This window comes from Oryx dammah, unplaced genomic scaffold, assembly GCF_014754425.2.
Source record: "Oryx dammah isolate SB20612 unplaced genomic scaffold, SCBI_Odam_1.1 HiC_scaffold_19, whole genome shotgun sequence".
Lineage (NCBI taxonomy): Eukaryota > Metazoa > Chordata > Mammalia > Artiodactyla > Bovidae > Oryx > Oryx dammah.
Window position 1 is genome coordinate 77,929,514 of NW_024070203.1, and position 25,851 is coordinate 77,955,364.

Here is a 25,851-nt window from a genome sequence, read left to right on the forward strand (position 1 = left end):
CTGCTTCACAAGGCTGTTATAAGTATTCAGTCAAATAATGTATGGAAAGTACCTAGCCTAGGACAAAATTAGCAGTAATTATACTATCAGAGTGTAGCTCAATAAATGTTTAAGGAACAAACGAGATTTCCAAAACCCCAGAGAACTGCTGTCTGAAACACGGAAGTCACTCATTGCTGTTGTCTGAGGATTGGAGAGCAGGTCAAACCCAAGGCCATCTGCCTACCCTGCTGGTCCTCTGTGTGTCTGACTGTAATCACACACACCATGGTGCACACGGAATAGGACTCTACAGCTTATAATGCCATCTATTCATGCATCTACGCTCTGCGGGTAAAAGCCCCATTTTACAGACGTGCTCAGCATCTGCACAGTTGGCAGGGGGTGTCATTGAGACAGCTCCGCCCCCCCCACAAAGGCTTCCCATCCAACTCCAAGGTGAATGTCGACCTCAGAGCTGGTGGACCTAGCGTGGCTGGACTGTGCAGATGCTGCTCTCAGAAAACCGTTTACCTTAAAAGAGGAATGTCTACCTCCCAAAGCGAAGAGAGGTGAAACGAGCAAGAGGTCTGGAAGCAGAACGCCCACCGCCCCCCATCTCTTGGCTGCTTGTTCCTGGGGAATCCACTTAACAAGTTTACAGTCCTATAAAAGGGAGGGATAGTACCGTGCTGCCTCCCCAGATTTTTGTGAGGATCAAGTGTGAAAACACAAGAGAAAGAGCTTTGTAAATGTTAGTTATTGCGATCTTTACCGCACAGTTGACAAAGAGGCCCTGGGGCCCCCTTAACCTTTCAAGACAGTTGACAGCTCTGCTCAGTGGAGCCCTGTGATGCGGAGATTCAGGAGCTGGCCTGCAGGGTGGGAAGAGGGATTCAGTTTCTGGGCCCTGGGGAATGAATGAATGGCATAATACTGATGTTCTCTTAGAGCTCTTACAGAAATGAGGTGGGTAGCCAAACTGTCTTTTAGTTTTGCTGCCTGGTCAAACAGCAGAGAGAAGGTTCTTCTACGAGCAAGTTCACAACCTCACCCTCGTCATATTACCTTTCCCTTCGCTGCTCAATTCAGAGCGTTTAGAGAAGAGCTCCTCCATTAACATTTTTCCGAGACAAATGAATAAACCTGTCAAAACTGTTACAGGACCAATTTCTTTCTTTTTTTAAAAATATTTCCAGGAAAGGGGGAGCATAAATTCTGCAGAAGTCATTTAAAGTCATAAACCTTAAAAATGTTTGCAGCGCATTCTACTGGGTGAAGTTTTCCAGGTGACTCAGGCCACGGCACACTGTAGCGGCCCAGACCCTCTATGGCGCCAGGGAAATGGCACTTCTGAATATTTTCCAAGTGACATTGCACAGCGAAAGTTTCTTTTTCCTTCATGGCATTGATTTTTCAAGTAAACCTTTTGATTTTGGAGTAAAAAATCAATGGGCTCTCTGCTTTTTGAAGTCAGTTTCAGTAGAGAACTTTAAAGACACATCAAAAGCACACTGTTCTTCCTTCCTGAGGCTTCGATGGGGTGGGGCAGGGGAGAGGTGATGGAGGGACTTTTTCACATTCTGAGAAGTGGTCCAAAGGTTCTCGCTCCTGGGGAGTTGGAGATGAGTCTGGTCCATAAGGTCAATCTCCACTCAGACTCCAGGGAAATACTAGTCATCTCAGAATAGACATTTGCCTTTGTTTTCCCATCAAAGAAGCAAGGCAGTTGGAGAGAACAGAGGCCACTGGGGTGGGCAAGGCAGGACTGAACACTGTTTTACCAGGTCAGGAGGCCTGTCCCATTTCCAGGGACCAGCGCAGAGCCTGCGTTGGCACCCTGGGCCCCTGCCCTTCTGGAGGAAGAAAGGACGAGAAGACAGTGGCAGAAGCTGGAGACCAAGAAGAGGACAAGCTGGCCTTCGGGAGAGCTGAAACAGGAGCTCGGCCTGGAGGCTCCTGGGAGGAGTCTGGCAAGGAAGGGAGAGTAGGGTTGGAAAGCACGAAGGGGGAGAAGACCTCTAACGCAGAATAAGGCAGCTTGAGGACTTGGGGAGGCATGACCTTGCAGAAGAAGTTGGGAGGCACCTGCCATCTTGTCAAGTGGGGGCACCAGGAGCACGTCTTGCCCTCCCCTGATGCACTAGGCTTCTCTCTGGGTTGAGAAAACATCCGCAGCTAGCACCACTGTCGAGCAAAAATGCCTGGTATTCCACGCCATCCAAGGAGAAGTTACATTTTCCCCATTTTCATGCTTACTCCAACTCATGAATTCCAACCTAGGTAATGCCAGGCCAATCCAAGGTGCTGGAGGAAAACTTCTCCTCCCTACTCTGACTCATTAAGCAGCTTGAGTATAAATGTCCTTTCCCCAGGGAAATCTCCCTGAGCCCCTGGCCTAGGTCAGGCCCTGCCCTCAATTCTTCCCCGGTTACACTTACAACTACAGTTAATTACTTATTTGTAAATTGCATCCTTAATGAGCGTCTTTGGCCATAGTGTAAGCCCCAAGAGAACACTGTGTCTTATCTCGACCTTTGCTAAAGACCCCTTGCCAGCACAGTACCTGGGACCAGGTAGCACAGAATTAACACAGGAAGGTGAATGACCTCATCCCAACAATGCCCCCAGAAGAGCCGCAGAGGAGCAGAACTTACTGCACAACTTCTTCTGGAACACTGAGGTCAGCGTCTCAATCTGGCTGAAGTTGGCCACCAGGAAGACGTGGTCCTCGTGGGGCTCGCTCCCGATGGCCTTCAGCGTGTTGAAGTCCACCTGGCCCACACCAATGGCAAAGATCAGGATGCCTGTGTCCCGGGCCTTTGCAGCCACCTCGGCCACTGAGTCCTGGGGCCTCCCATCGGTCACGATCATTATGACCCGAGGCACGTTCTCCCTCAGGGGCCGGGCCCCCTCTGCTTCCGAGAAGGCGATGTTCAGGGCGTACTGGATGGCCAGCCCCGTCATGGTGCCCGTGGACAGATGCCGCATCCTCTTGACGGCGCGCTCCACCTCGGACTTCCTCTTGAAGGTCTTGAGGGAGAACTCATTCTTGACCGTGCTGCCATACTGGAGCAGGCCCACACGGGTGACGTCAGGGCCAATGTCCAAGAACTGCAAGATGTCCACAATGAACTCCTTGACCTTTGCGTAGTCGTGGGTGTTGACGCTGCGCGAGCTGTCGATGATAAAAACCACGTCCGCTCGCTTGTTCTCACAGGTGCTCCCTGGGGAAAAGGGAGAGGGTAAACATATCATAAGAGTATTAAGCATAAATATCTGACTATATATAAGTTATCAAGGAGATCAAAACAGTCCATCCTAAAGGAAATCAGTCCTGAATATTCATTGGAAGGACTGATGCTGAAGTTGAAGCTCCAATACTTTGGCCACCTGATGCAAAGAGTCAACTTATTAGAAAAGACCCTGATGCTGGGAAGATTGAAGGCAGGAGAAGAAGGGGATGACAGAGGATGAGATGGTTTGATGGCATCACTGACTCAATGGACGTGAGTTTGAGCAAGCTCTGGGAGATGGTGAAGGATAGAGAAGCCTGGCGTGCTGCTGTCCATGTGGCCTGCAAAGAGCTGGACACAACCGAGTGACTGAACAACAGTAAATTAGCAACAGATAGCCAACAAAGACCTCCTGTATACCACAGGGAACTATTTTCAATATTTTGTAATAACTTATAAGGAAAGAGAATCTGAAGAAGTTATATATATCTGCATAACTGAATTGCTGAGCTATATACCTGAAACTAACATGATATCACAAATCGAATATACTTCAATTAAAAATAAATAAAATAAGATTGTTAAGGACCCAATGCAGGTTGGAAATCCTAGGGCCAGGGGTCACCTTTCAAATCTTCATCATTTCCTTCACTCAGGAAGGTTGTAAGGATGTATATGTGTTTGACTGGGTGATCATGAATATTGGCAGCAAAAAAGATACTATTTCTTTTTACAAAAGAAGTGAACTTCAGCTTCTAGAAAGTCATCAGTGTAGTTTTTAGGTGGGCAAACATCTGAGCAGCGTCAAAATTACTTTGTTATTTACTGCACAGCACATTAGCTTGGCTGGATACTGCAGGAAGTATAGAAGATGCTTAGGGTGGGGACCCAAGTCAAGGAGTTTACAGTCTACCTGGGGAGACTTAACGGAAAAAGGAAAGAATAACTAGTATGACACTGTTTGGTGCAGATGATAAGTATTCAGAGAACTGGGCTGGGGTCAAGGAGATGGGACACAGGCTGGCTTTACAGATGTATATTGTCTGGACTGTGAGAAGGAACATGTGGAGAAAAGCCCATGAACAAAAGCCCAAGATGGCATGAATATAGCAGACAATAGAATGAGTGTTGAAGGCACTGCTAAGAGTTATGGATAGGAATGAAGTTGGAGGGGTAGCTTGAAGTCAGTTACAAAAAGACTTTAAATTCAGATTGAAATTTGTACTGATACCACAGCTGATGGGCATAATATGATTAGCATTATATTATGTAACTTATCTCTTCCGCAGGGAAGTTATGTAATAAAAGGTCAATTGAATGGGTCAGAAGTTTGTGGAGAGGATATGGACAAAGGAACCCTCATACATGGTTGGTGGGAACGTAAATCGGTGCAGGCACTGTGGAAAACACTATAGAGGTTGCTCAAAACACTAGGAATAGAACTACCATATGACCCAGCAATTCTATTCCCACATATTTATCTGAAAAAAAACAAACAAACCAAAAACACTAATTCAAAAAGATATAGGCACCCCAATGTTCATATCAGCATGATTTCTAACTGCCAAGATAAGGAAGCAACCTAAGTGTCCATGAACAGATGAAAGGATAAAGAAGACGTGCTATATATAATCAGTGAAATATTAGTCATAAAAAAGAATGAAATTTTGCCATTTGTGACAACATGAATGAACCTCGAGGGTATTACGCTAAGTGAAATAAGTCAGACAGAGAAAGACAAACTGCTATCATTTATATGTGAAACCTAAAAAATAAGACTAGTGAAACAAAAAAGAAACAGTCCTCTACAGAGAACAAACTAGCAGTTAGCAGTGGGGCAGGGAAGGGGTGGGGCAATACACCAGTTAGGGGATTAAGAGGTACAAACTTCTGTGCATAAAATAAACTACAGGGATATATCCTACAATGGAGGGAATATAGTCAATGTTTCATTTTATTTATTTCTGCCTTGCAACAAAACTTTCAGAATCCTAGTTCCCTGACCAGGGATTAAACCTGTGCTCTCGGCAGTGAAAGCAGAGTTCCAACTGCTAGACTGCCAGGGAATTCCCCAATACTTTCTAATGACTATAAATGGAGGCTAACCTTTAAAACCTGCGAATCACTATGTTGCTGTAACTTATATAATACTGTACATCAACTACACCTCAGTTTTTTTTTTTTAAAAAAAAAAGGAAAAAAAGGTCAGTTGAGTCAGGTAGGGGTGTGCAGTGTGGACAATCCAGACCATTGTTGCACTAATCTGGTTGAGAAGGAAACAATCTCAACCAGGGGTAGGGGGCTGGCAGGTGGGGGCAGCAGTGGAGATGGAGACGGTACCTGGCCAAGAAACATTTCAACAAAGGGCACAGTTAAGCTGGAAAAAAGGCAAGTGTCAGAGTCTCTCCGTTACCAGCGCAATTGTGATGCTTACTCCTCCAGTACTGAAGCAAGAAGGCATTCTGGAAAGAGAATGAGATGAGAGGCCTTCTGCCCCAGAGGGTGGAGGTGGAGGCTGGGCGTTCCTCCTGGAATTTCTCCAATGTTCTAAGCGACGGCCTCCGGCCTCTCTCCCCTTCCTCCCTCCCTTTCCCAGACTTCCCACTGGTAAATCCCAATTTGACAGGGATTAGAAGAGGGATCTCAAATGCCTGCCCTAAATCCCAATCAGCACAGCTGCAAAAAAGAGGGGAAAAGCCAAAAATGAAACAGTGCGCCCAGTCATTGAAATGACAAGTGGGAAAGGCCAGGGAGGTCACCCTGTCCAGGCCAGCCTGCCAGCCCCTGCCTCTCCCCTGAGCGCCTGCACACACACAGCCCGTGCACTGCAGCCTCACACGCCTAACAATTTTAGGGGCAGAAGCACATACCCGCCACCCCTCAGACCAGCATCATGGCAGAAAGCTGACCTTTGGTGGCACCCACACATAACACCGGGGGCTGGGTGAATTTAAGGTGAGTTTCTCAAACCAGAGCCTCCAGAAACTGCCTTTGAGGACCCAGGGATAAGATCAATATCGACCCTGACATTTTAACATCTTGACTCCAGACAGCTTTCATCAGTATGGTCTCCTGTGGTTTCCAGAACAAGCTCTGAAGAGCAAAGGAACCATATCTGTTGGATAGATGAGAGCATGAAGGTGTTGAGAGTTTGAAAATCTCTTATAATTTAGGAACAGAAAAACTCTGTGGAGGACAACACCTCACCGAGGCTCTGAGGATTAGCTGCGGGTAAAGAGCTGAGTCTTGGGCCCAGCAGGCGGGACCCTCCACAATATGTGGGAGCTTCACAGGCAGGCTCTGCTCCACCCACACTACTCCCCACCCCTCTCCTTCCTCAGTCCTCCCTGTGCCAGGCTCCAGCTGGGGAGGGGCAGGGTGGCCACGGACAGCTGTGTACCTGCCCGAGGAAGAGCAAGGGCCTGAAATCCAGCCCAGTCCTGAGCCCCAGGGGCTGCGTGCCCTTGGGAGGCCCCTGGAGGGAGTGCCATTCTCTAATTTCCATGAGAAGTGTCTGTGGTCTAGCATGTGGCCCTGGGTCCGGGCAACACATGATAAACCTCCCAGGACTGAGGCTGGACACACACCCCCTGCTCTACCAGCTTCAGTCTGAACTGACTCCAGGGAGAACAGGACCCAGTGATCTCCACCTGCTCAGAAGGACTGGAACCAGCCTGGACCCAGCCATGTGGGAGGATATTAACAAAAGGCTCTTTGGAAGGGAGGGTGGCATGGAGACGGCACATTGGCTCCCTAAGAACGCTCTTCCTCTGGAAGCAGGGGTCCCCCCGGGACTGGGATTCTTTCTGTGGGTCTTGGTCCCCAGGCATCCTGGCAAGCATCACAATCAATTTAAAGGGGAGTCTGGAAGTTGCACAAGGAATGATGTGCTCTGCTGGACTCCTCATCAAAACAAATGAAGAGTTTTTCACAACGCCTGGCATTCACAAAACCACCTCAGAGGTTAGAAACGGTGTTGGAGGGACCCTCCAGGGAGCTGTGGCTGAGAGTTGAAAACAAGTTCTGGTAGCCCAAGTGACCAACTTTCTCCTGGACGTCTCCTCAGGTCCCTTGAGAGCTCAGAGACATAGCTTTTGCAGCCTGTCCTGGAAAGGGCCGGATCAGTAGTCCTCGGACTCCAGGTGTCTCCCAATTCCCTGAAGAACTTGTTAAAAACTAAGGTCTGTGGGCCTCACTTCCAGAGTTGCTGATTCTGTAGATATAGGCTGAAAATAAGCATTTCCAGCAAGTTCCTGTGTGAAGTCGATGTCACTGGTCCAAGGACCACGCTCTGCGAAACCATGAGTGTAGGACCTAGAGAGATTTCTGGAGAAAGGAAGTTTTGGTAAGTCTTGACCTCATATCTTACTGTGGATTACCCAATGTGGGAAACTGGTCATCTCTGCAGCCATGCAGTGGGGATACAGTTTAAGTCTTGAGTCAACGTTTGTAGAATTAAGCGGAATTCCGGGTGATGGAGCAAGGCTTCAGGTGGAAGGGACTGAGTCAGAACGGGCAGTTCAAGGAGATGGATTCAAATCAGAGTCAAAAAGTGCTAGGGCAGGTCTCAGTTCAGTCAGTTCAGTCGCTCAGTCATGTCCGACTCTTTGCGACCCCATGGACTGCAGCACGCCAGGCCTCCCTGTCCATTACCAACTCCTGGAGCTTACTCAAATTCACGTCCATTGAGTCAGTGATGCCATCCAACCATCTCATCCTCTGTCGTCCCCTTCTCCTCAGGTCTAGGTCCTGCTGAGTCCAGGACTCAAATCTTTGCCACTTTATGAGGGAACACAGTCACTTTCTAACTTTTGGTCCAGGAACTTACAGACTAATAAAGTCTTAGAGCTGGAAGGATCTAAATGGAGTCCAAGTTATTCACCTTACAGAAGGGGAAACTGAGGCTCAGAGAGGTGACTCCACCTCCACGAGAACCCAGGGCTCACTAGGGTCAGGCCTGGGACCATCCGGGTGCCTGGGAAAAGTCTCAATACCACTGGCATTGCAATACAAGTTTTGTAAACACTCTAGGACATTCTGAAATATTTGCCTTCACAGTTTCTCCACCTGGGAACTGCTGAGAGATGTTTCCAGAAACATCTCCTCTGTGTGTGTTCCTCTCACATATCAGTTCTGATAAACAGCATCCCTGTCTAATTAGCCCAAGAGAAGAACACACATACTCTTCCATCTCGCCTTTCACTGTAGACTTTCTGCAGCAGTTGGAAGAGGGTATCTGGGCACATCATAAAACACCATGCTGCTGCTGCTGCTGCTGCTGCTAAGTCACTTCAGTCGTGTCCGACTCTGTGCGACCCCATAGAAGGCAGCCCATCAGGCTTCCCCATCCCTGGGATTCTCCAGGCAAGAATACTGGTGTGGGTTGCCATTTCCTTCTCCAATGCATGAAAGGAAAAAGTGAAAGTGAAGTCGCTCAGTCACGTCTGACTCTTAGTTACCCCATGGACTGCAGCCTACCAGGCTCCTCCATCCATGGATTTTCCAGGCAAGAGTACTGGAGTGGGGTGCCACTGCCTTCTCCGATAAAACACCATACCCCAAACCAAAAAGTGACAGTCTAAGCCTTGTGCACAGTACTTCCAGTTCTGTCATCTCGACTCCACAGCCTGCTCACTGGGCAAACAAGTGTCTCTTCCCCCACAGAGAAGGTGAACCTGAGCCAGAACAATTTTAAGCCACATTCCCACCCCAGCAGGATTACAATGTGCAGCCTTGGAACCATCTCCTTCCTCCCAGGATTGTAGATTTGTTGCTAATCGGTCTCCCTTGCTGTGGCTAAATTCAATTATAACCATGTAACTGTACAGCAAATATTTGGTACCATCTGCCCAGAGAGGTCAGGGCATGTTTGGAGAAGGAAGGTATGTGAATCTCCATGATGGGGGTAAAATAATTTCATCCAGACACTGAAAGGGACTCTGTGAAACAGCAACATTTCTCTAATGCTGGAGCAATTGGCCATGAGCCAAGAGCTAAAACTGTTCTTGTTACTAGGACTAACCAGAGGGGTTTCTTTAATTCCCAAGAGTGACCAGGAACACTATGGAACATGATTCAAAGGTCACAAATGCTTAGTGAAACAAGCGAACACAGGCTTGCCCTGTGACCTCAAGGCGAGCCCAGCCAATGCCACTTACCATCCATGTGGTCTATCACCTCCCCTTCACCTTTTTGGCCCTCAGTCTCTTCTGTGAAATGAGGATAATACCTCACAGGGCTATCGTGAGACTCAAAAGAGAATATAACAATAATTTATAGCTACTGTTTATTGGGTACTTGACTTGTTCTGAGTACTTTTACCCAGAGTGACTTATTTATTCTTCACACCCAACTTAGCAGGTACTATTCCCATTTTATAGATGAGAACAGTGAGTCTAGGAAGGTTAGATGCCTAGATTAGGGTCTCATACTTAGAAAGTAGAGGGGCCAGGATCTGAACCCAGCTCCATAGCCCATGCTCTTAACCACCAAGTAATGCTCAGAAAAGATTCTGTCCTTTTAGACCTGCCCTTCCCAGCACACTCAAGAGGCACCAGAACAGCACTGGCTCTCTGAGGTCAGTTCTTTCCTTCCCTGGAATCAGGGCCTGAAGCTATGGCTCGAACTTGCCTGCCTCCTGCCAAGTGCTTTCCCCCTGCTAAATGCCTATTTGTAATTTTTTTTAATTTAATGAAACGATGAAAACAGATGCTTGCCTCCCTCAAGAGCAGCATCTCAGTAAATGAAGCTGCTAGTTGTTCACATTCTCCTGTGCTGGACAAGTGCCTCCTGTGAGATCAGGAGAAGCAGGGCCCTGGGGGAGATAAAAAGTCAAGGTCATTGGCCTTTGATGGGCTGTGGGGCACAGGAGAAGCATGACCTGGACCACAGGCAAATGCCCAAGGTGGGGTGGAGAAGGGAGACAGATTTCAGAAAGTGGGAGCTTCTTAACAATTCCCAGTAAAGTTCCCACAAGCAGGCAGTATATGGGCACTTGAAAAAAAGACTGTGGGGACGTCCCTGGTGATCCAGTGGGGGAGAGTCGGGCTTGCAATGCAGGGGACTCAGGTTCAATCCCTGGTCGGAGCTGGCTCCCACACACCACAGAGCTACTAAGCCCACGTGCTGCAGCTACTGAAGACCAAGCCATAAGCAGAGAGACTGTGCACCGCAGCGGAAAACGCTGCATGATGCAACGACGGTCCCAAGAGCTGCAACCGAGCTCTGACGCAGCCAAAAAAGTGAATATTAAAAAAAAAAAAAAAGAAGAACTTTAAAAAAGGAATGATACAAGGGGGAAAATGGAGTAATTTCTAGGACAGCACAAGAGCAGATGGACAAGGGCACCAGAATAGGATTTCCAGGTGGCATTATAGGCCAACCTGAGGGTAGTGAGCATGAATCGGAAGGGACACTGATAGCATAGCTTTGCTCCAGCTACACTTGGCTACACGGGTACAGGAGGAAAGCAGGAGGAAGTTGCTATAACCAGAGTTCTCATGCAGCCAAGAGTTGGTGGATCAGGAAAGCAACCAAGGTAGGTGACAGAGCAGCTATAAGGTTTCCCATGAAATTAAGCTGGGGGAATATGAAATAGAAGATAGGAAGGAGTAAAGGGCAGAGAAAAAGCAGTGGAGTCAATGGATTGAAAGTCTAGATACGGTCAAAGGACTGTTGAAGTTGGAATCCTAGAAGGGGCGAGCTGAGGGGAAATAGGAGGTTTAAACGGAGGTTATGAAGGGACTGCAGTTATTGTAATCACAGGGGCAGGAGTATGATAAGAGAGGTCACTGGCTGAGATATGGTGGAGGACAAGAATACTCTAGGAACGATCCTGTGAAGAAGGGAGCATTCATGCGGATATTGAAATCACCAAGAATTTTGAGAGTAATGTTGGAGACTGTGGCAGTGAGCCAAGAGCTAAAGCTCTTCTTATTATTAGGACTTTAATTCCCAAGAGTAACCAGAAACACCGTGAAACATGATTCAAAGGTCACAATGGGACAGAGGAAAAACTAGCTCACCAAGAGTTTCAAAGGGAGAAAAGCAGTTTTATGATTAGAGAAAGTGGGGGTGGGGGCCTGAGGGGGAGGGAGAACTTGATGATTATGAACCAGGATATTGAGAAGGGGGAAAAATGCACAATTTATGTTTTTATTCCTAGATGGGATAGATCAGGAGAATCAGAGGAGATTTATAGTTTGGATCTCAACAAGGCAATTAATTGACTCCAGTGAGAAAGAAGGGGCTTCCCTGGTGGCTCAGAGGTAAAGAATTCACCTTCCAATGCAGGAGACGCAGGTTGAGTCCCTGGGTCGGGAAGATCCCCTGGAGAAGGAGATGGCACACACACACACACACACACACACACACACACACACACACACACAGTGGGGAAGAAAGGCAGGTTGCACATATCCTGACCAGTTAGGTAGAACACTTAAGTAGAGCCAATCTTTGAACAAATATTTAGTGAGGACCTATTGTGTGTCAGGCTCTGGGAGCAGAATGAAGGGAAGACTCCCAATTGTGAATAGCAGGCACAGAGAAAAATAATGATAATAGAAGTTAATAAACTAGGCAGATGAAAAAGATAAACAGAGGGCTCAGAGTGAGAGGGAGAGCGTGACTGCCGTCTTTGGTGTGGGTACCCAGGCTCTAAGGCAGGCTCAGCAAGGCCCCCTTTTCCTCCCTTGTCCCTGGCAGACATTACTAATCAATTCCTGTCCTCTCCCACTCAGCCGGGACTCAGCCTCAGGATACCGTCAACACTGCCCTGCAAATAACGGAATCATTTTGCCAACCTGGTTCCAGAGTCCGGGGGCCTCTGCAACAAAGGCTGAAGTGCTCAATTTTATTCACTTCTAAGAAACTGAATAAAGGTAAGTTAGCTAATCGTACTTTTGAGACATTATCTGATAATGAGTGCTAACTTACTACTTTCCAATGAGAAATAAAAAGGGTGGCCATGTAGACGATGTGCACACAAACTTCTACATAAAGACACTTGGGATGGAGGGCTGCTGTAGGCATGGGGTCAGGGCAAAGGAAATAGAAAAGTCCTAAGAGATGGTCTCCTCAGACTATACAAGTGGTATGTATTCTCCATTACAAGAATATAAAACAGCATGTCGGAATTCAGGAAATTGCATCCCATAAGCATTTAGTCTGTGTGTATTGAACTAGATGGGCTTAACAAAGACAGACAGACAGAGAAAAAACTACCTTGTAACACCCATCATTACACTCAATGAGCGCCTGCTCGCGGACGCCTGAGGTGTGGCCCCTGCGGCTGCCTCAGTGTTCTGTCCCTATGCGCCTGCAAACGGTGACCAGCCCTGGGGTTTGCAGGTGATTTTATGGATATTTCAGAGGCAGTTTGGAGCACCTTTCATTTTTGCTCCCAGTGAGACTTAGCTTGCAACTGCCCTGTACTTAGGGCACTTGACTGGGGCACGGTGGTCCTTGGCCAAGGCTGAAAGGACTACATTTCAATTCTTCCCTTCCCTTAGTCCCTTATTAGTCAGTCAGCAGCTGCTGAGTTACCTCACGCCAGCCATTTTATAATGCAGTTGATGAGCCATGCCTTTCTCCAAATCAATCACACTCCACTCACATCTCCCTAAAGAACCCCTGGGGAGTGATCTGAAAAGTTGATTATATTATATTAGGGAGACACCCTGGACTTCTTAATGGGATTGAAGACATATCGTAGACACATTAGCAAATCACTCCCCACTTGGTAACATTTTCCACACCGTTTTCCAAATTCTGGGGGCATTTGTGGTTCTCTGTACACCACTACACACAATGTTGGAAGGAATCGGTAAAAAGCTGAATAACAGAGTCAGGGCCAGAAAGGATTTCTGAGGGCTGAAATAATGAGTCAAAACTAACAGGAGGAAATCTAAGTGGTATAAATGTCAAATCCTGCACATAAAGTTCAAAAAATCAACTGTATAAACCACAGAAAGGGAACAACCAGATTGACAGCCAGTCTCATGATAAAGTCTCCAGCCAGGAGAGCAAATCCCAAGCCTCGCACATGGACCCCAAGAATCCCAGCCCCCGCCCCTTGCACTAATCCATTCTAGCCTCAGAATCGAAGCTCAGCCGCAGGAGTCCTCTCAGCACAACATCCCTCACCCCCTTCCCACCACCCAGTGCCTGGAGTAGGGGTCCGGGGGGCTTACGAAAATGAAACCAATTTGCCCAGCCAGCCATTTTTTCCGCTCACTCCCATTAGATCCCTCTCCAGACCTTAAGGCCCCATCATCTCAGCAACGGCTTTCCTGACCTGGGAGATAAGAGAGACTCTCCCAACAAATGGACCTTCTTTATAGCAGAGCTTCCCTACTCTTCCCCTCTTTATAGCAGAACTTTCCTCTGAATAAATATTTTGGTGAGTTTCGTCAGTCACAGTAGCTCAATTTGGCAGTTGTGAGTTCTCAGTATAAACCAGCCCAGGATGCTGTCTCCTCAAAGCAATTTCTCCAACAGCCACCCTCCTAAAGGTCACTGACAGCAAGGTCATGGGAGAGTGAACTAATGAACTTTTGAGCTTCCTAGACCCGCCCACCTTGCCGTGCCCTACACCTTAAACCCCAGCAATCTAATGGTCTGTATTGGGTTGGCCAAAAAAGTTTGTTCAGTCTTTTCCATAAGACGGTATGGAAAACTAACAAACTTTTTTGGCCAACTCAGTAGTTCCTTATACACCATGCTCCTTCAAGTACCTCCTCAGCTCAGCCCTGTGGTCACCTACGTCTTAAGCATTCTCCTCCCAGCATCTCGTGTATGGAGACACTGGCCACGTGCAGCGCCTTCTATAAATCCCTAGTACCCAGCAGAGTGTAACGCACATAGATGCTCAGTTTGCCCTGGCTTCTTTCTGTCAATGTGCCTACGTGGGGGGAGGTGTGGGAGAGCGAAAAGAGAAGTTGCAGACTCTCTTCTGCACAGTGGGCTGTGGCAGCTGGTCAGTGCAGGTACAGTAAACAGCCCACAGTGGGGACCCTCAAGGTCCTGATCACATCAGAAGCACCCGAGGGCGCTTATTTAAAATGCTGAATCCTGGGCAGCACCTTAGACCCAGTGAATTAGAGTCTTTGAGGCTGAGGCCCAGGAACCTGCACTTAGACAATTGTTCCTGGTGATTCTTAGGTGCAGCGAATAAGACTCTACCCCAAGGGGCATGTGCGCCTGAAAGACCATCAGAGAGGCCAGGGAGCAAGAATCCAGAAGAGACCCCTTCCTATACCCCAGCACCCTCCTCCCTCCCCAAGGCCAGGAGCAACCTGGCAAATATGGAAACCTTACATCTTATAGTCTCTCGTGGGTTCCTTTATTTTTAAAAAATTAATTTATTTAAATTGGAGGATAATTACTTTACAATATTGTGGAGGTATTTGCCATACATCGACATGAATCAATCATGGGCGCACATGTGTTCCCCAATCCTGAGCCCCCCTCCTACCTCTCGTGTGTTCTGATCCATTGTCAGATCACGCACAGGTCAGCTGTTTCCTGGCTTTTGATTAGACTCAGTAAAAGTAAAATAGGCACAATTATTACCTTTAACTTACCGTTGAGGGCGCTGAGTCTTAGAGAGGCTAAACGACAAGTCTGCTGGCATGAGGAGAATGAATGGTGGGGAGAAGAGATTTCATCCCCTAGCCAGTCTGAGTCCGGTGCCTGCATTTTTAGCCACTGTTTCTCAGCAGGTGACCTAGCATGAAGTGTCTCTTCTGAACAGAAAAATGTCCCAGAGAAGAGCCTAATGAAGTTATCCTCCACTCACCAGTTAACACATTGATAGTGAAAATGTCTGACTCTACAACCCCATGGACTGTAACCCACCAGGGTCCTCTGTCCATGGGATTCTCCAGGCAAGAATACTGGAATGGGTTGCTATTTCCTTCTCCAGGGGATCTTCCTGACCCAGGGATTGAACCCAGGTCTCCCTCATTGCAGGCAGATTCTTTACCATTACTAAGATCATGGCATCTGATCCCATCACTCATGGCAAATAGATGGGGAAACAATGAAAACAGTGACAGACTTTATTTTCTTGGGCTCCAAAATCAATGCAGATGGTGACTGCAGCCATGAAATTAAAAGACGCTTGCTCCTTGGAAGAAAACCTAGATAGCTTATTAAAAAGCAGAGACATTACTTTGCTGACAAAGGTGTATCTAGTCAAAGCTATGGTTTTTCCAGTAGCCATGTATGGATGTGAGAATTGGACTATAAAGAAAGCTGAACACTGAAGAACTCATGCTTTTTAACTGTGGTGTTGGAGAAGACTCTTGAGAGTCCCTCGGACCACAAGGAGATCAAACCAGTTAATCCTAAAGGAAATCAATCCTGAATATTCATTGGAAGGACTGATGCTGAAGTTGAAGCTCCAATACTTTGGCCACCTGATTCGGAGAACTGACTCAATGGAAAAGACCCTGATGTTGGGAAAGATTGAAGGCAGGAGGAGAAGGGGACGACAGAGGATGAGATGGTTGGATGGCATCACCGACTCAATGGACGTGAGTTTGAGCAAACTCCAGGAGTTGGTGATGGATAGGGAAGCCTGGCATGCTGCAGTCCATGGGGTCACAAATAGTCGTACACGACTGAGCGACTGAACTGAAGTAAATATATGGGAGGGCGAGTGGCAAAGACTCGAATGAGACTCAGGAGTTAAAGCTCAACTTAAGACATACTCTCCTAAGTGCAAAGTCTCTCTTCACACAAGAGATGTGGGTTCAATCCCTTGTTTGATGTAGGGTTGTCAAAAAAACATAGTATCTGTGAAGCACGATAAAGCAAAGCACAATAAAGCAAGATCTGTCTGTACAGTGCTGGTGCTGCGTGGTTGCTGACACCTAGACAGTGAAGTCCTTGGCCTACCAGGGCTACAGTCCAGGGAGTCAGCGGCACACACATACAGATGACTGCAGGGTGAGGCAGGGAAAATGAATTATTATTCGGTAAGCATAACATATGCTTAGCCAGAACAGCTGAATCTTCAACCGCAAAGAACAGTCCGTAGACACTGTGCTTATGAACACGGAGGCATGAATCCAGCAAAGACACAGAGCAAATACATTTCTATGTCTTGGCCCATTACTGAGGATAAAAGGAACTGTGTACATCCACAGAGGTGGTTTCTGTGCTCTTCTGCCCACACAGACCTGCTTTGAATGCCAGCTGATAACATTCATGTGCTTCCCTCAAGCACTGAGATATGGTCTGAATGTCAACTTTCATTCCATCACCTTCTTTCCAACACCTACGAGCAGCACCAGAGTTCTGTAGCACATGGTGAAACTCATTGCCAGATTTGATCTGTGTACACTTTAACCCAAACCAAGAAGAGCCCCGGCAGGATGGATTCTGTCTGCCTGTAGAGATACACACTGGGAAGTTTTTATGTAAAATATACTTGCCAATGTCATGATGTGTTTGTTTTTGTTTAAAAGAAGGTCCTTGTGGACGAGCCTGCATCTTTGGCTAGCAATGGTGCTCCATAAACCAGAGACATGGGCCGGTAGTACCCTGAGGGATCCTAGGCTGACACCAGCTCAAATTTCTATTCTCCCTGCAGACTGTCATAAATTCCTTTAGGAACACAGCTTTCTAAAGCCCTCGGGGAGTGTGCACCAACGAGCCAGTGAAATGGAAAAGAAAAAAAAAAAAAAACGAAGAAAGAAAAAACATGCCACATCACACCAGTCTCCTCTCGTAACTGTTACATGAGCTGAAAGAAAAGGGCCATCATATGAAGTTCAACAACTGTGGTTTCCAGAACCCTGGACAATTTTCTTTGCAAGGGAGCCAGAAAGAAAGCTGCCCCAGTTTAGCCCTGGAGAGAAAAACAATTTCCAATGAATTGAATTTCCTTGTAAGGTAAAGCAGTTTGCTTAAGTTGTGCTAAAAAACCACAAAAACAAACAAATAACACCCCTCACACCTCCTCTCAGTGTCTCACAAATACAAGCTTTCTTCTAATTGAGAAAAGAAGTATAAAGAAGTTTTGAAATAGACAATGGTTTTAAAATTCCTTAAGCTGACTGAATAGATAACAGAATTGATTTGGTATTCTCTAGCAAAACCCTTCTCACCAGGTTTCCTCCTTGCTCAAACTGAGAAATGACTATCACTTAAAACGGTTATTTACACACACACAGTGCCCATCCCCCAATACAAGACAGTATAGAAAGCACAGGGAAACAGGTGATCTCGCCTCTCTTCCAAGTGAAAAAAGAGCTTTAAAGCTGGCATTTGGCCCATAGGAGCATTTTAACTTAGTACATTGAGCAATGGCCTCATCAGCTTTCTGAGAGTCCAGATGGAAGTTGGGCTCAGGGCAGAGACATGTGAATAATAACAAAGCCGGGTCAGGCTGGGGGGATGAGGACCACAGGAAGGGGCTTTGCTAAATGCAGTCTTGTAGTTCTTCCCTGGAAGGAGAGGGGTGCAGGCACACAGAGGCAGGGGTGGAAGCTTCCACAGCCCTGCACCAGCCAAGGAAAAATTCATCATTTTCGTTTACTTGGGTTATGCATACACCGCAGGACACCCCTCTCTGTGCTAGGCACTAGGGACACAGCACAAGTACGATCTCAGCCTGGGAGACGCTTACAACCTTGCAGAGAAGACAGCTTCATAAGACTCACAAAAAGCACGTGCAGCTGAAGCCTGGAGGAGAGCTTGATCCCAAGAGGGTGGGTGGGAAGATTCCTAAAGAAGCTGATGGGTACCATATTATATTATATCATACAATCTTATTCCACTATCAAAAGCTGAGCAGGTACTAGTCAGGCAGAGTTGGGGTGGGCATTTCAGGCAAAGGGTCAGCATGAGCAAAGGGCTGGGAGCCAGAACAAGCAGGGTACCCTGTGCTCAGGTGGTGCAGATGGGGTGCCCTGGGTGTGTCTTAAAGGATGGGAGGAGCACACGTGCCTGCTACCGAGAAGTTTGGATTCCATTAAGGAGACACAGAAGGCTTTTAAATGTGTCCATCCTCTTTTAGGGCACATTCTAAGGGCTCCTGACTCAGCCCAGGCTTCAGTCTTTTCCATTCCTACATAACCCAAAGGCCCTCCTGCCAGAGTTCCCAGCCAGGTCTCAGGTGTAAATAGATGCCCCCTATGTATATACTATAGCGAAAGCACTAGGGAGAATTTAAAGACAACTCCTTTGTCTTTTTTTTTTTTTAATTAATTAATTTTTTTTTAATTGAAGCATACTTGCTTTACAGAATTTTGTTGTTTTCTGTCAAACCTCAATATGAATCAGCCATAGGTATACACATACCCCCTCCCTTTTGAACCTCCCTTTCATCTCCCTCCCCATCCCACCCCTCCAGGCTGACACAGAGCCCCTATTTGCGTTTCCTGAGCCAGACAGCAAATTCCGGTTCGCTATCTATTTTACATATGGTAATGTAAGTTTCCACGTTACTCTCTCCATACATCTCACCCCCTCCTCCCCTATCCCCATGTCCATAAGTCTAGTTTCTAGTTCTGTTTCTCCATTGCTGCCCTGTAAATAAATTCTTCAGTACCATTTTTCTAGATTCCATATAAACGCATTAGAATACAATATTTATCTTCCTTTTTCTGACTTACTTCACTCTGTATAATAGGGTCTAGGTTCATCCACCTCATTAGAACTGACTCAAAGACATTCCTTTTTATGGCTGAGTAATATTCCATTGTGTATATGTACCACAACTTCTTTATCCATTCATCTATCGATGGACATCCAGGTTGCTTCCATGTTCTAGCTATTGTAAATAGTGCAGAAATGAACAATGAGATACATGTGTCTTTTTCAATTTTGGTTTCCTCAGGGTATATGCCTAGGAGGGGGATTGCTGGGTCCTACGGTGATTTTATTCCTAGTATTTTAAGGAATCTCCATACCATCTTCCATAGTGGCTGTATCAATCTACATTCCCACCAACAGTGCAAGAGTGTTCCCTTTTCTTCACACTCTCTCCAGCATTTATTGTTTGTAGACTTTTTGATAATGGCCATTCTGACTGGTGTGAGGTGCTATCTAATTGTAGTTCTGATTTGCATTTCTCTAATAATGAGTGATGTTGAGTATCTTTTCATGTGTTTGTTAGCCATCTGTATGTTAAAGACAACTCCTTTGTGTTCAGGAGTTGAGTTTCTGCCCCTTTGTTACCTAATCCTGGATTGAGCGAAGGCCTTTCAGCTGGTGGAGCAGAAAACTTAGGTCAGCATTTGGGCCCTTCCAACTCATCCCTCTTGGGTGTCCAACACCTCTTCCTCTATTTCTTTCCCTAGTTAATTCAATGTTTCAAGGAAATGACTATTGATTGAATGACAATTGGCATTCCACATGAACTCCCACCTCTTTTTATGAGTCCTCTATACTGCAGAAGCTAAAAACACAGGGAACACATTTCCCTGACTCCCTTGCAGCTAGGGTTCTGGGTGAGAATTAGGTAACATCAACTAGATAACACTCACAAAGGAGGAAGGGAGGTGGAGCCTGTTTCTGCTGGCAAGTAAGGTTGTAGGAACATAGACTCCATGTTCTAGTGTCAGCCCAGCAGCTTCACAGATGCAGTTACAGCAGCAACAACATCCCAATTCCAGCAACGGTTCTTAGGTGATAGCCGTGAACTTCCACTCTTCTAACTTTTCCAAAATTACACAAGCATCTAATTCTCCGTATGAAATCCCGTTCTGCTTAATATACCAAGAGAGCTTTGCTTCCTGCATTGGCCCCGGCTGTCCCCCTCAGCTCCTCAGTATATCTGCCTTCTTGATGCCTCCTTCATCCACAGTGGGCACCTGATGAAAACTCCAAATATACTGGAACAACAACAAAAAAAACATAACAGGACATGCTCAGTCCTCTTCTCGAAGCTCACCTGAAGGCCCAGTCCATCCAAGCTTTGCGGAAGTGGGGCTAACTCTCCTCCCCCCCTCTCCCCTGAAGCCTCTGTATGCCTACCCCACCTCCTCTCTACAGTGACTTCCTCAGGCAGCTGAATTGTTCTCATCACTATTTCATTTGGAAACTTGTCTTCTCGCTCCACTCTGAGACACCGCTCCACTTCCTCCATTCTTACTTAGCTTGGCTTGGGTTTCCACTCCCTAAGTACACTGAGACAGTCGACACAAAAGGAAATCTACTGAGCCAGAGACTTGTTTCCTCATCACTTGGGTGCTGTAGCGAATGCTGGGCTCCAGCTGCTGCAGTTGACTCCATTAAGCTATCCACCCAATGTTAGGGTTGCCATGGAAACCCAAAATAACATTTCAGGAATCCCTCACAGACTGGGTGACTTCGGTTTCTAGGCAGTTTCACAAATAGTTCTTTCTTCCAGCTGATAATTAAGATGAAGGGCACTTAATAAGACAGCAAATTTAATGAACTGAAACGGTATTTCTTGCAGAATTAATCATCACAAAGCACGGAGGATATGCAAATTCTAAAGCTGAAAAGGGACTTGAAAGACTGGGTTCAGTTTCCTTATTTTACAAAGGGAGAAGATCATGTGGGGTAAACGCTGGAGCAGCCTTCTGACTCCTTGTCGGCCCACACCACGCACATTCTCCATCCTGATCAAGGTCCTTGCTTTCTCTGACCTTCAGTTTCCTCTTCTGCAAGACAGGGACAATGACTGTACCTATCTCAGAGGGGTGCCATGAAGATTAAATAAGTGAGCATGTGTAAAGTGCTTACAATGGTGCCTGGCATGAAGTGAAAGTCAAATGATTATTTCTATTATTATTATTATTTCTACCTGGTATTGTGTTGAGGGCTGCATGGAAGCAACATGGCAAGGCAATGAAAGCATTGCTGTGGACTGGGAGCCCAGAGCCACATGTTCTGGTCTCCACTCTGCCACCTGCTAGACAACAGTGGCCACAAAACCTTTATCTTTTCTGGAGGGAGGGTGGCTATATTACTCTGATCTCTAGGGTTGGACTAAATAATTTTTCACTTCCTTTCCAGCTCTTGCATGCTATGGTTTTAAGAAAAATGAATTAAATAGAGGTATACCTTGACTTTTACAAGTGACTAGATATCATATATGATAGCTAATATTAATTCAGTTCAGTTCAGTCGCTCAGTCGTGTCCGACTCTTTGCGACCCCATGAATCGCAGCACGCCAGGCCTCCCTGTCCATCACCAACTCCCGGAGTTCACTCGGATTCACGTCCATCGAGTCAGTGATGCCATCCAGCCATCTCATCCTCTGTCGTCCCCTTCTCCTTCTGCCCCCAATCCCTCCCAGCATCGGAGTCTTTTCCAATGAGTCAGCTCTTTGCATGAGGTGGCCAAAGTACTGGAGTTTCAGCTTTAGCATCATTCCTTCCAAAGAACACCCAGGGCTGATCTCCTTGAGAATGGACCATGTTACTTCCCTGAGCCACACTACCCTGGCACTGCTGTTTCTAAATGCTCCAGGTGAGCCTGGAAAATCCTGGATTCAGAAGCTATATCCTTGACACCTTCAAGAAAATGGCTTAACACAGTAGAGTGGATCACACTAGTAGATACCTTCTTAAACTTCATTTCTTTCCCATTCCCTTCCTGCTCCCTTGCTAAGATTCCAAGGAACAAAGAAGCTACCATCATCTCTGTGAGGAGAGATCTCATCCCCTGCCAGGAATGACTCCTTACAGGACATGGTTATTCCAGCCTCCAGATGAGGTAGTTGGATAGGCAGGGAATGCAGTTTTGGCTAGTGGGGAGGAAAGGAAAGGGTACTGAAGATTTTGGTCTCTGATAAAAGGAGTACGTAAAGGGATGAAAAAATCTTTCCTCCACCCCTATTCTCTTCCTGCCTTGACCATGACCGTGGAAGGATGTGATGTTTGGAGCTGCAGCAGCCATCTTGTGACTATAAAGGCTGAGGCCTAAGAAAGGAAAGTCAACATCCCAGGATGAGGCAGCTTAAAGTTGGAAGGAACCCTGGTTGCAATGGTGAAGCTGAGCCACTGCCATGAACCGGGAATCACCGACCTCCAGACTTTTTGTAAGATATTCAAATATCTTTTAATAAAAACACTGTTAGCTTATGCCAACTGTAACCTAACTAATATCCAGATATTTCACTACTTTAAAATTTTTTCATTTTTTTAATTTATTTTTTAATTGAAGGATAATTGCTTTACAGATTTTTCTTGCTTTCTGTCAAACCTCAACATGAATCAGTCATAGGTATACATATATCCCCTCCCTTTTGAACCTCCCTCCCCATCCCACCTGTCTAGGCTGATACAGAGCCCCTGTTTGAGTTTCCTGAGCCATACAGCAAATTCCCATTGGCTATCTATTTAACATATGGTAATGTAAGTTTCCACTTTATTTATTTTTAATTGGACGATAATTGCTTTACAATACTGTGTTGGTTTCTGCCATATATCAACATGACAGAGATTTCACTACTGATACCAGTCTTGCTGTAGAGTAGTTATTCAACATAAATGTGTTCTATGAATGAATGAATGAATTTCATGGTACACCTTCTGACATTTTGAGAATAAAATTTAATTAAACTCTTTGGCTAATTATGCATATTTTCTGAAATGCTCATGTAACCAGTTTTTTAGACATTCTTCTCTACAATCAATATCTGATTTAAAGTAGAAAAAGAAAAAAAAAACTTATTTTATATTTAAATAAATAGATGCTCAAATAAAGGTAACAGTACTAATACTATTAATAAATGTCATCTCTCATTCATTTCTTCACATGTATTGGGAGGCTACTACACCAGATGTTTTATACCCAGAGATGAAAAGACCTAGCTCCTAGTTTTAAAGATCTCACAGTAGAGTGGGAGCTGTTAACACCAATTTGCAATGTAAAAAATGTTTTTTTTAAATAAACTTAAAAATGCGACAATAACAGCAATAAGCAGGTATTGAAAGCTAACTCCGTACCAGGCTTTGTGCAAAGCCCTTTATCTGCAGGCTCTCATCCCATCCTCACTCCCACTCTGGAGGAGGTGTGACTATCATCCCCGTTGCACAGACGAGACAACTGGGGTTAGAATGGTTCTGCTGACTTCCCCATGGTCACATGGTGGAAAGCTAGAATTTACACTTGTTAAAAGTAGTGGGGGTTTAGTCTCTTCAGTCACGTTCGACTCTTTATGACCCCATGGACTGTAGCCCGCCAGGCTCCTCTGTCCATGGAATTCTCCAGGCAAGAATACTGGAGTGGATTGCCATTTCCTTCTCCAGGGGATCTTCCCAACTCAGGGACTGAACCCAGTTGCCAACTCGGAGTGAACCCGGGTCTCCTGCATTGCAGGCAGATTCTTTACCAACTGAGCTTAGCTATGGTTATTTATAAAACCAAGCTGACAAATGTGGTGGCAAGTGTGGAAAGGTTCAGAAGCCATGGTTGATTGGAAGGTCAGTAAGAAAATGAGGCCATGAGACTGAGGCCATCTTAAGCTGTCTCTGCAGAACTAGAGGCTCCTGGTCTGAAAAAAACAGGTCAGGACACCATTCTGTATTGAAAGGAAAAATGGGCAGGGTTATTTCTCCCTCTTGAACTTTAACCCAGAAACCAAACTATCAGTTGAGCATCTCCAAGGGATGTCCCTTTGGGTGCCCCTGAGACATTCCAACTGAATATGGTGTTTGATTTCACACAAGGCACTCAATGTTTGTTGAACAAATAAAGATATAGCTGCCGTGGTTGCGTGTGGCAGTTTTATATCACAGTGGTTTGCAGACAGGGATTATGTCCGTCTCGTCTGCATCTGGGGCTGGCCTCAGCTTCAGTGACTGGCTGGTTGATGGCTTTGTTCCAGCCCTGACTCAGTCTGACCACTGGCTGAGGCAAATGTCTACATGAGAACAGCCCATGTGTTAGGAGGGGAAAGTGCTCCCCTGAGCCCTAGACAACTTGGTGTGAAGCCCAAGGCTGCTGCTGGTCAATTACTTCACCTTGAGCAAGGAACAGTATTTCTGGATTCTGGCTCCCTCACTTCACCCTTATTTGTACCAGAGACTTCCACGGCAGTCTAGTTTAAGCCCATGATGCTTTCTCAGAATACAGCTGTTAAAAGTCCAAAATGAAATGCTACACTCACGAGGATGGCTATCAGGAAAAAAATAAAGGAGAATAACAAGCGCTGGTGAGGATGTGGAAATACTGGAACCTTGGTGCACTGTTGGTGGGAATGCAGAACGGTGCCGAGTGTAACACTGTGGTACAGTCTGGCATTTCTTCAGAAAAGTTAAACACAGAGTGACTACGTTTCCCAGCGAGTCCATCCTTGGTACATATGCCCCCCAAAATGAAAGCAGAGGCTCAAACAGATACCTATATGCCAATGTTCATAGCAACATTATTCAAGTAGCCCAAAGGTGGAAACAACCCAAGTGTCCATCAGCAGGTGGATAAACAACCAAAACGCGGTATAGACACACACTGGAATATTCCTCAGCCATGAAACAATGTCGTTCTGACACATGCTACAACACGCGTGAACCTCAAAAAACGTGACACTAAGCGAGAAAAGCCAGACCAAAGAACAAACATGGCCTCGTTCTACTTACACAAGGTGTCTAGAATGGGCAACATAGGGACAGACAGTAGGTAAGAAACTCTTGAGGGATGGAGAGGGAGGGATGGGGTTATTTCTTAATGGATAGAAAATTCCTGCTTGGGAATAATGAAAATGTTCAAAATGTTCTGGAAATAGACAGTGACGATAGTTGCAAAACAATGTGAATGTACTTAATGCCACTGAATGGTATACTTTAAAATGACTCAAATGGCTCATTTTATGTTATGCATATATTAGCACAATAAATACAAATGTTTTAATGCCTAGGATGAAAAAGGAGGTCAATTATTTGAACTACACTGAATCAAGATATTTAAAAGAAAAAAAAACTGGGAATAGAGAAACAGATGGACTTTTAAAAATGACATTAAATAACAAGGTAGAAAGGCGAGTTCCTAACGAGCGTTAAGTCTGAAGTAGGGAGGAGTGTAAGCACTATTCTGAGTTATCTCTGACGACTGTAACGTGCCATGAACAGATCTGTGATCTCTATCGCTGAGAAAGCACTGCTGCTGCTCTTGTGGTTTGTGGTTTACAATTATAATAGAAGGAAATGCTAAATTGCTGTTAGAGGTCAGTGGAAAAGGATGTTATTTTTTTCCCCATCCAGATTATGGACCGACTGAAGTCTGTCCAAGGGATCTTTGGAGGCCCATAGACCCCAGGTTAGAAACTTTTTAACGAGATGATCTCTAAACTCTCTTCTAATTAAAATGGTGTGATCTAGGAGTGATTTCTGGCTTTATCTGAATATCACAGAAAAATTAATATCTCTGATTGGATTGTTTTCTTATCTGTAGCTGGGGATTATTACAAAGTCTATCTCTCAAGGGCTTTGTGAGGAAAAGGAAGTAAGGAAAGCATTTTGTGTGTGTGTGTGTGTGTGTGTGTGTGTGTGTGTGTGTGTGTGTGAGTCACTCATTAGGAGCTTTGTAAAACTGTAAAGCTCTCTGGCAAATGCCACATAGTATCAGGGAAACCTGAGTACATGAATATACCTTCCTTATCATCTGCACACCTGTCCCCCAGGGCTCAGCATTCCTTCAGAATTTTTGCTC

General features: G+C 45.8%; 1 protein-coding gene across 2 annotated transcripts in view; it reads right to left on the reverse strand.

The window, feature by feature from the left end:
- MATN2 (matrilin 2) overlaps positions 1 to 25,851 on the reverse strand; it is a 147,214-nt gene that overhangs the window by 107,875 nt on the left and 13,488 nt on the right. For both annotated transcript variants that reach the window (XM_040261013.1, XM_040261012.1), the window contains exon 2: positions 2,637 to 3,206. In XM_040261013.1, the coding sequence (XP_040116947.1) occupies positions 2,637 to 3,206 (570 nt within the window). The remainder of the gene's footprint in view (positions 1 to 2,636; positions 3,207 to 25,851) is intronic.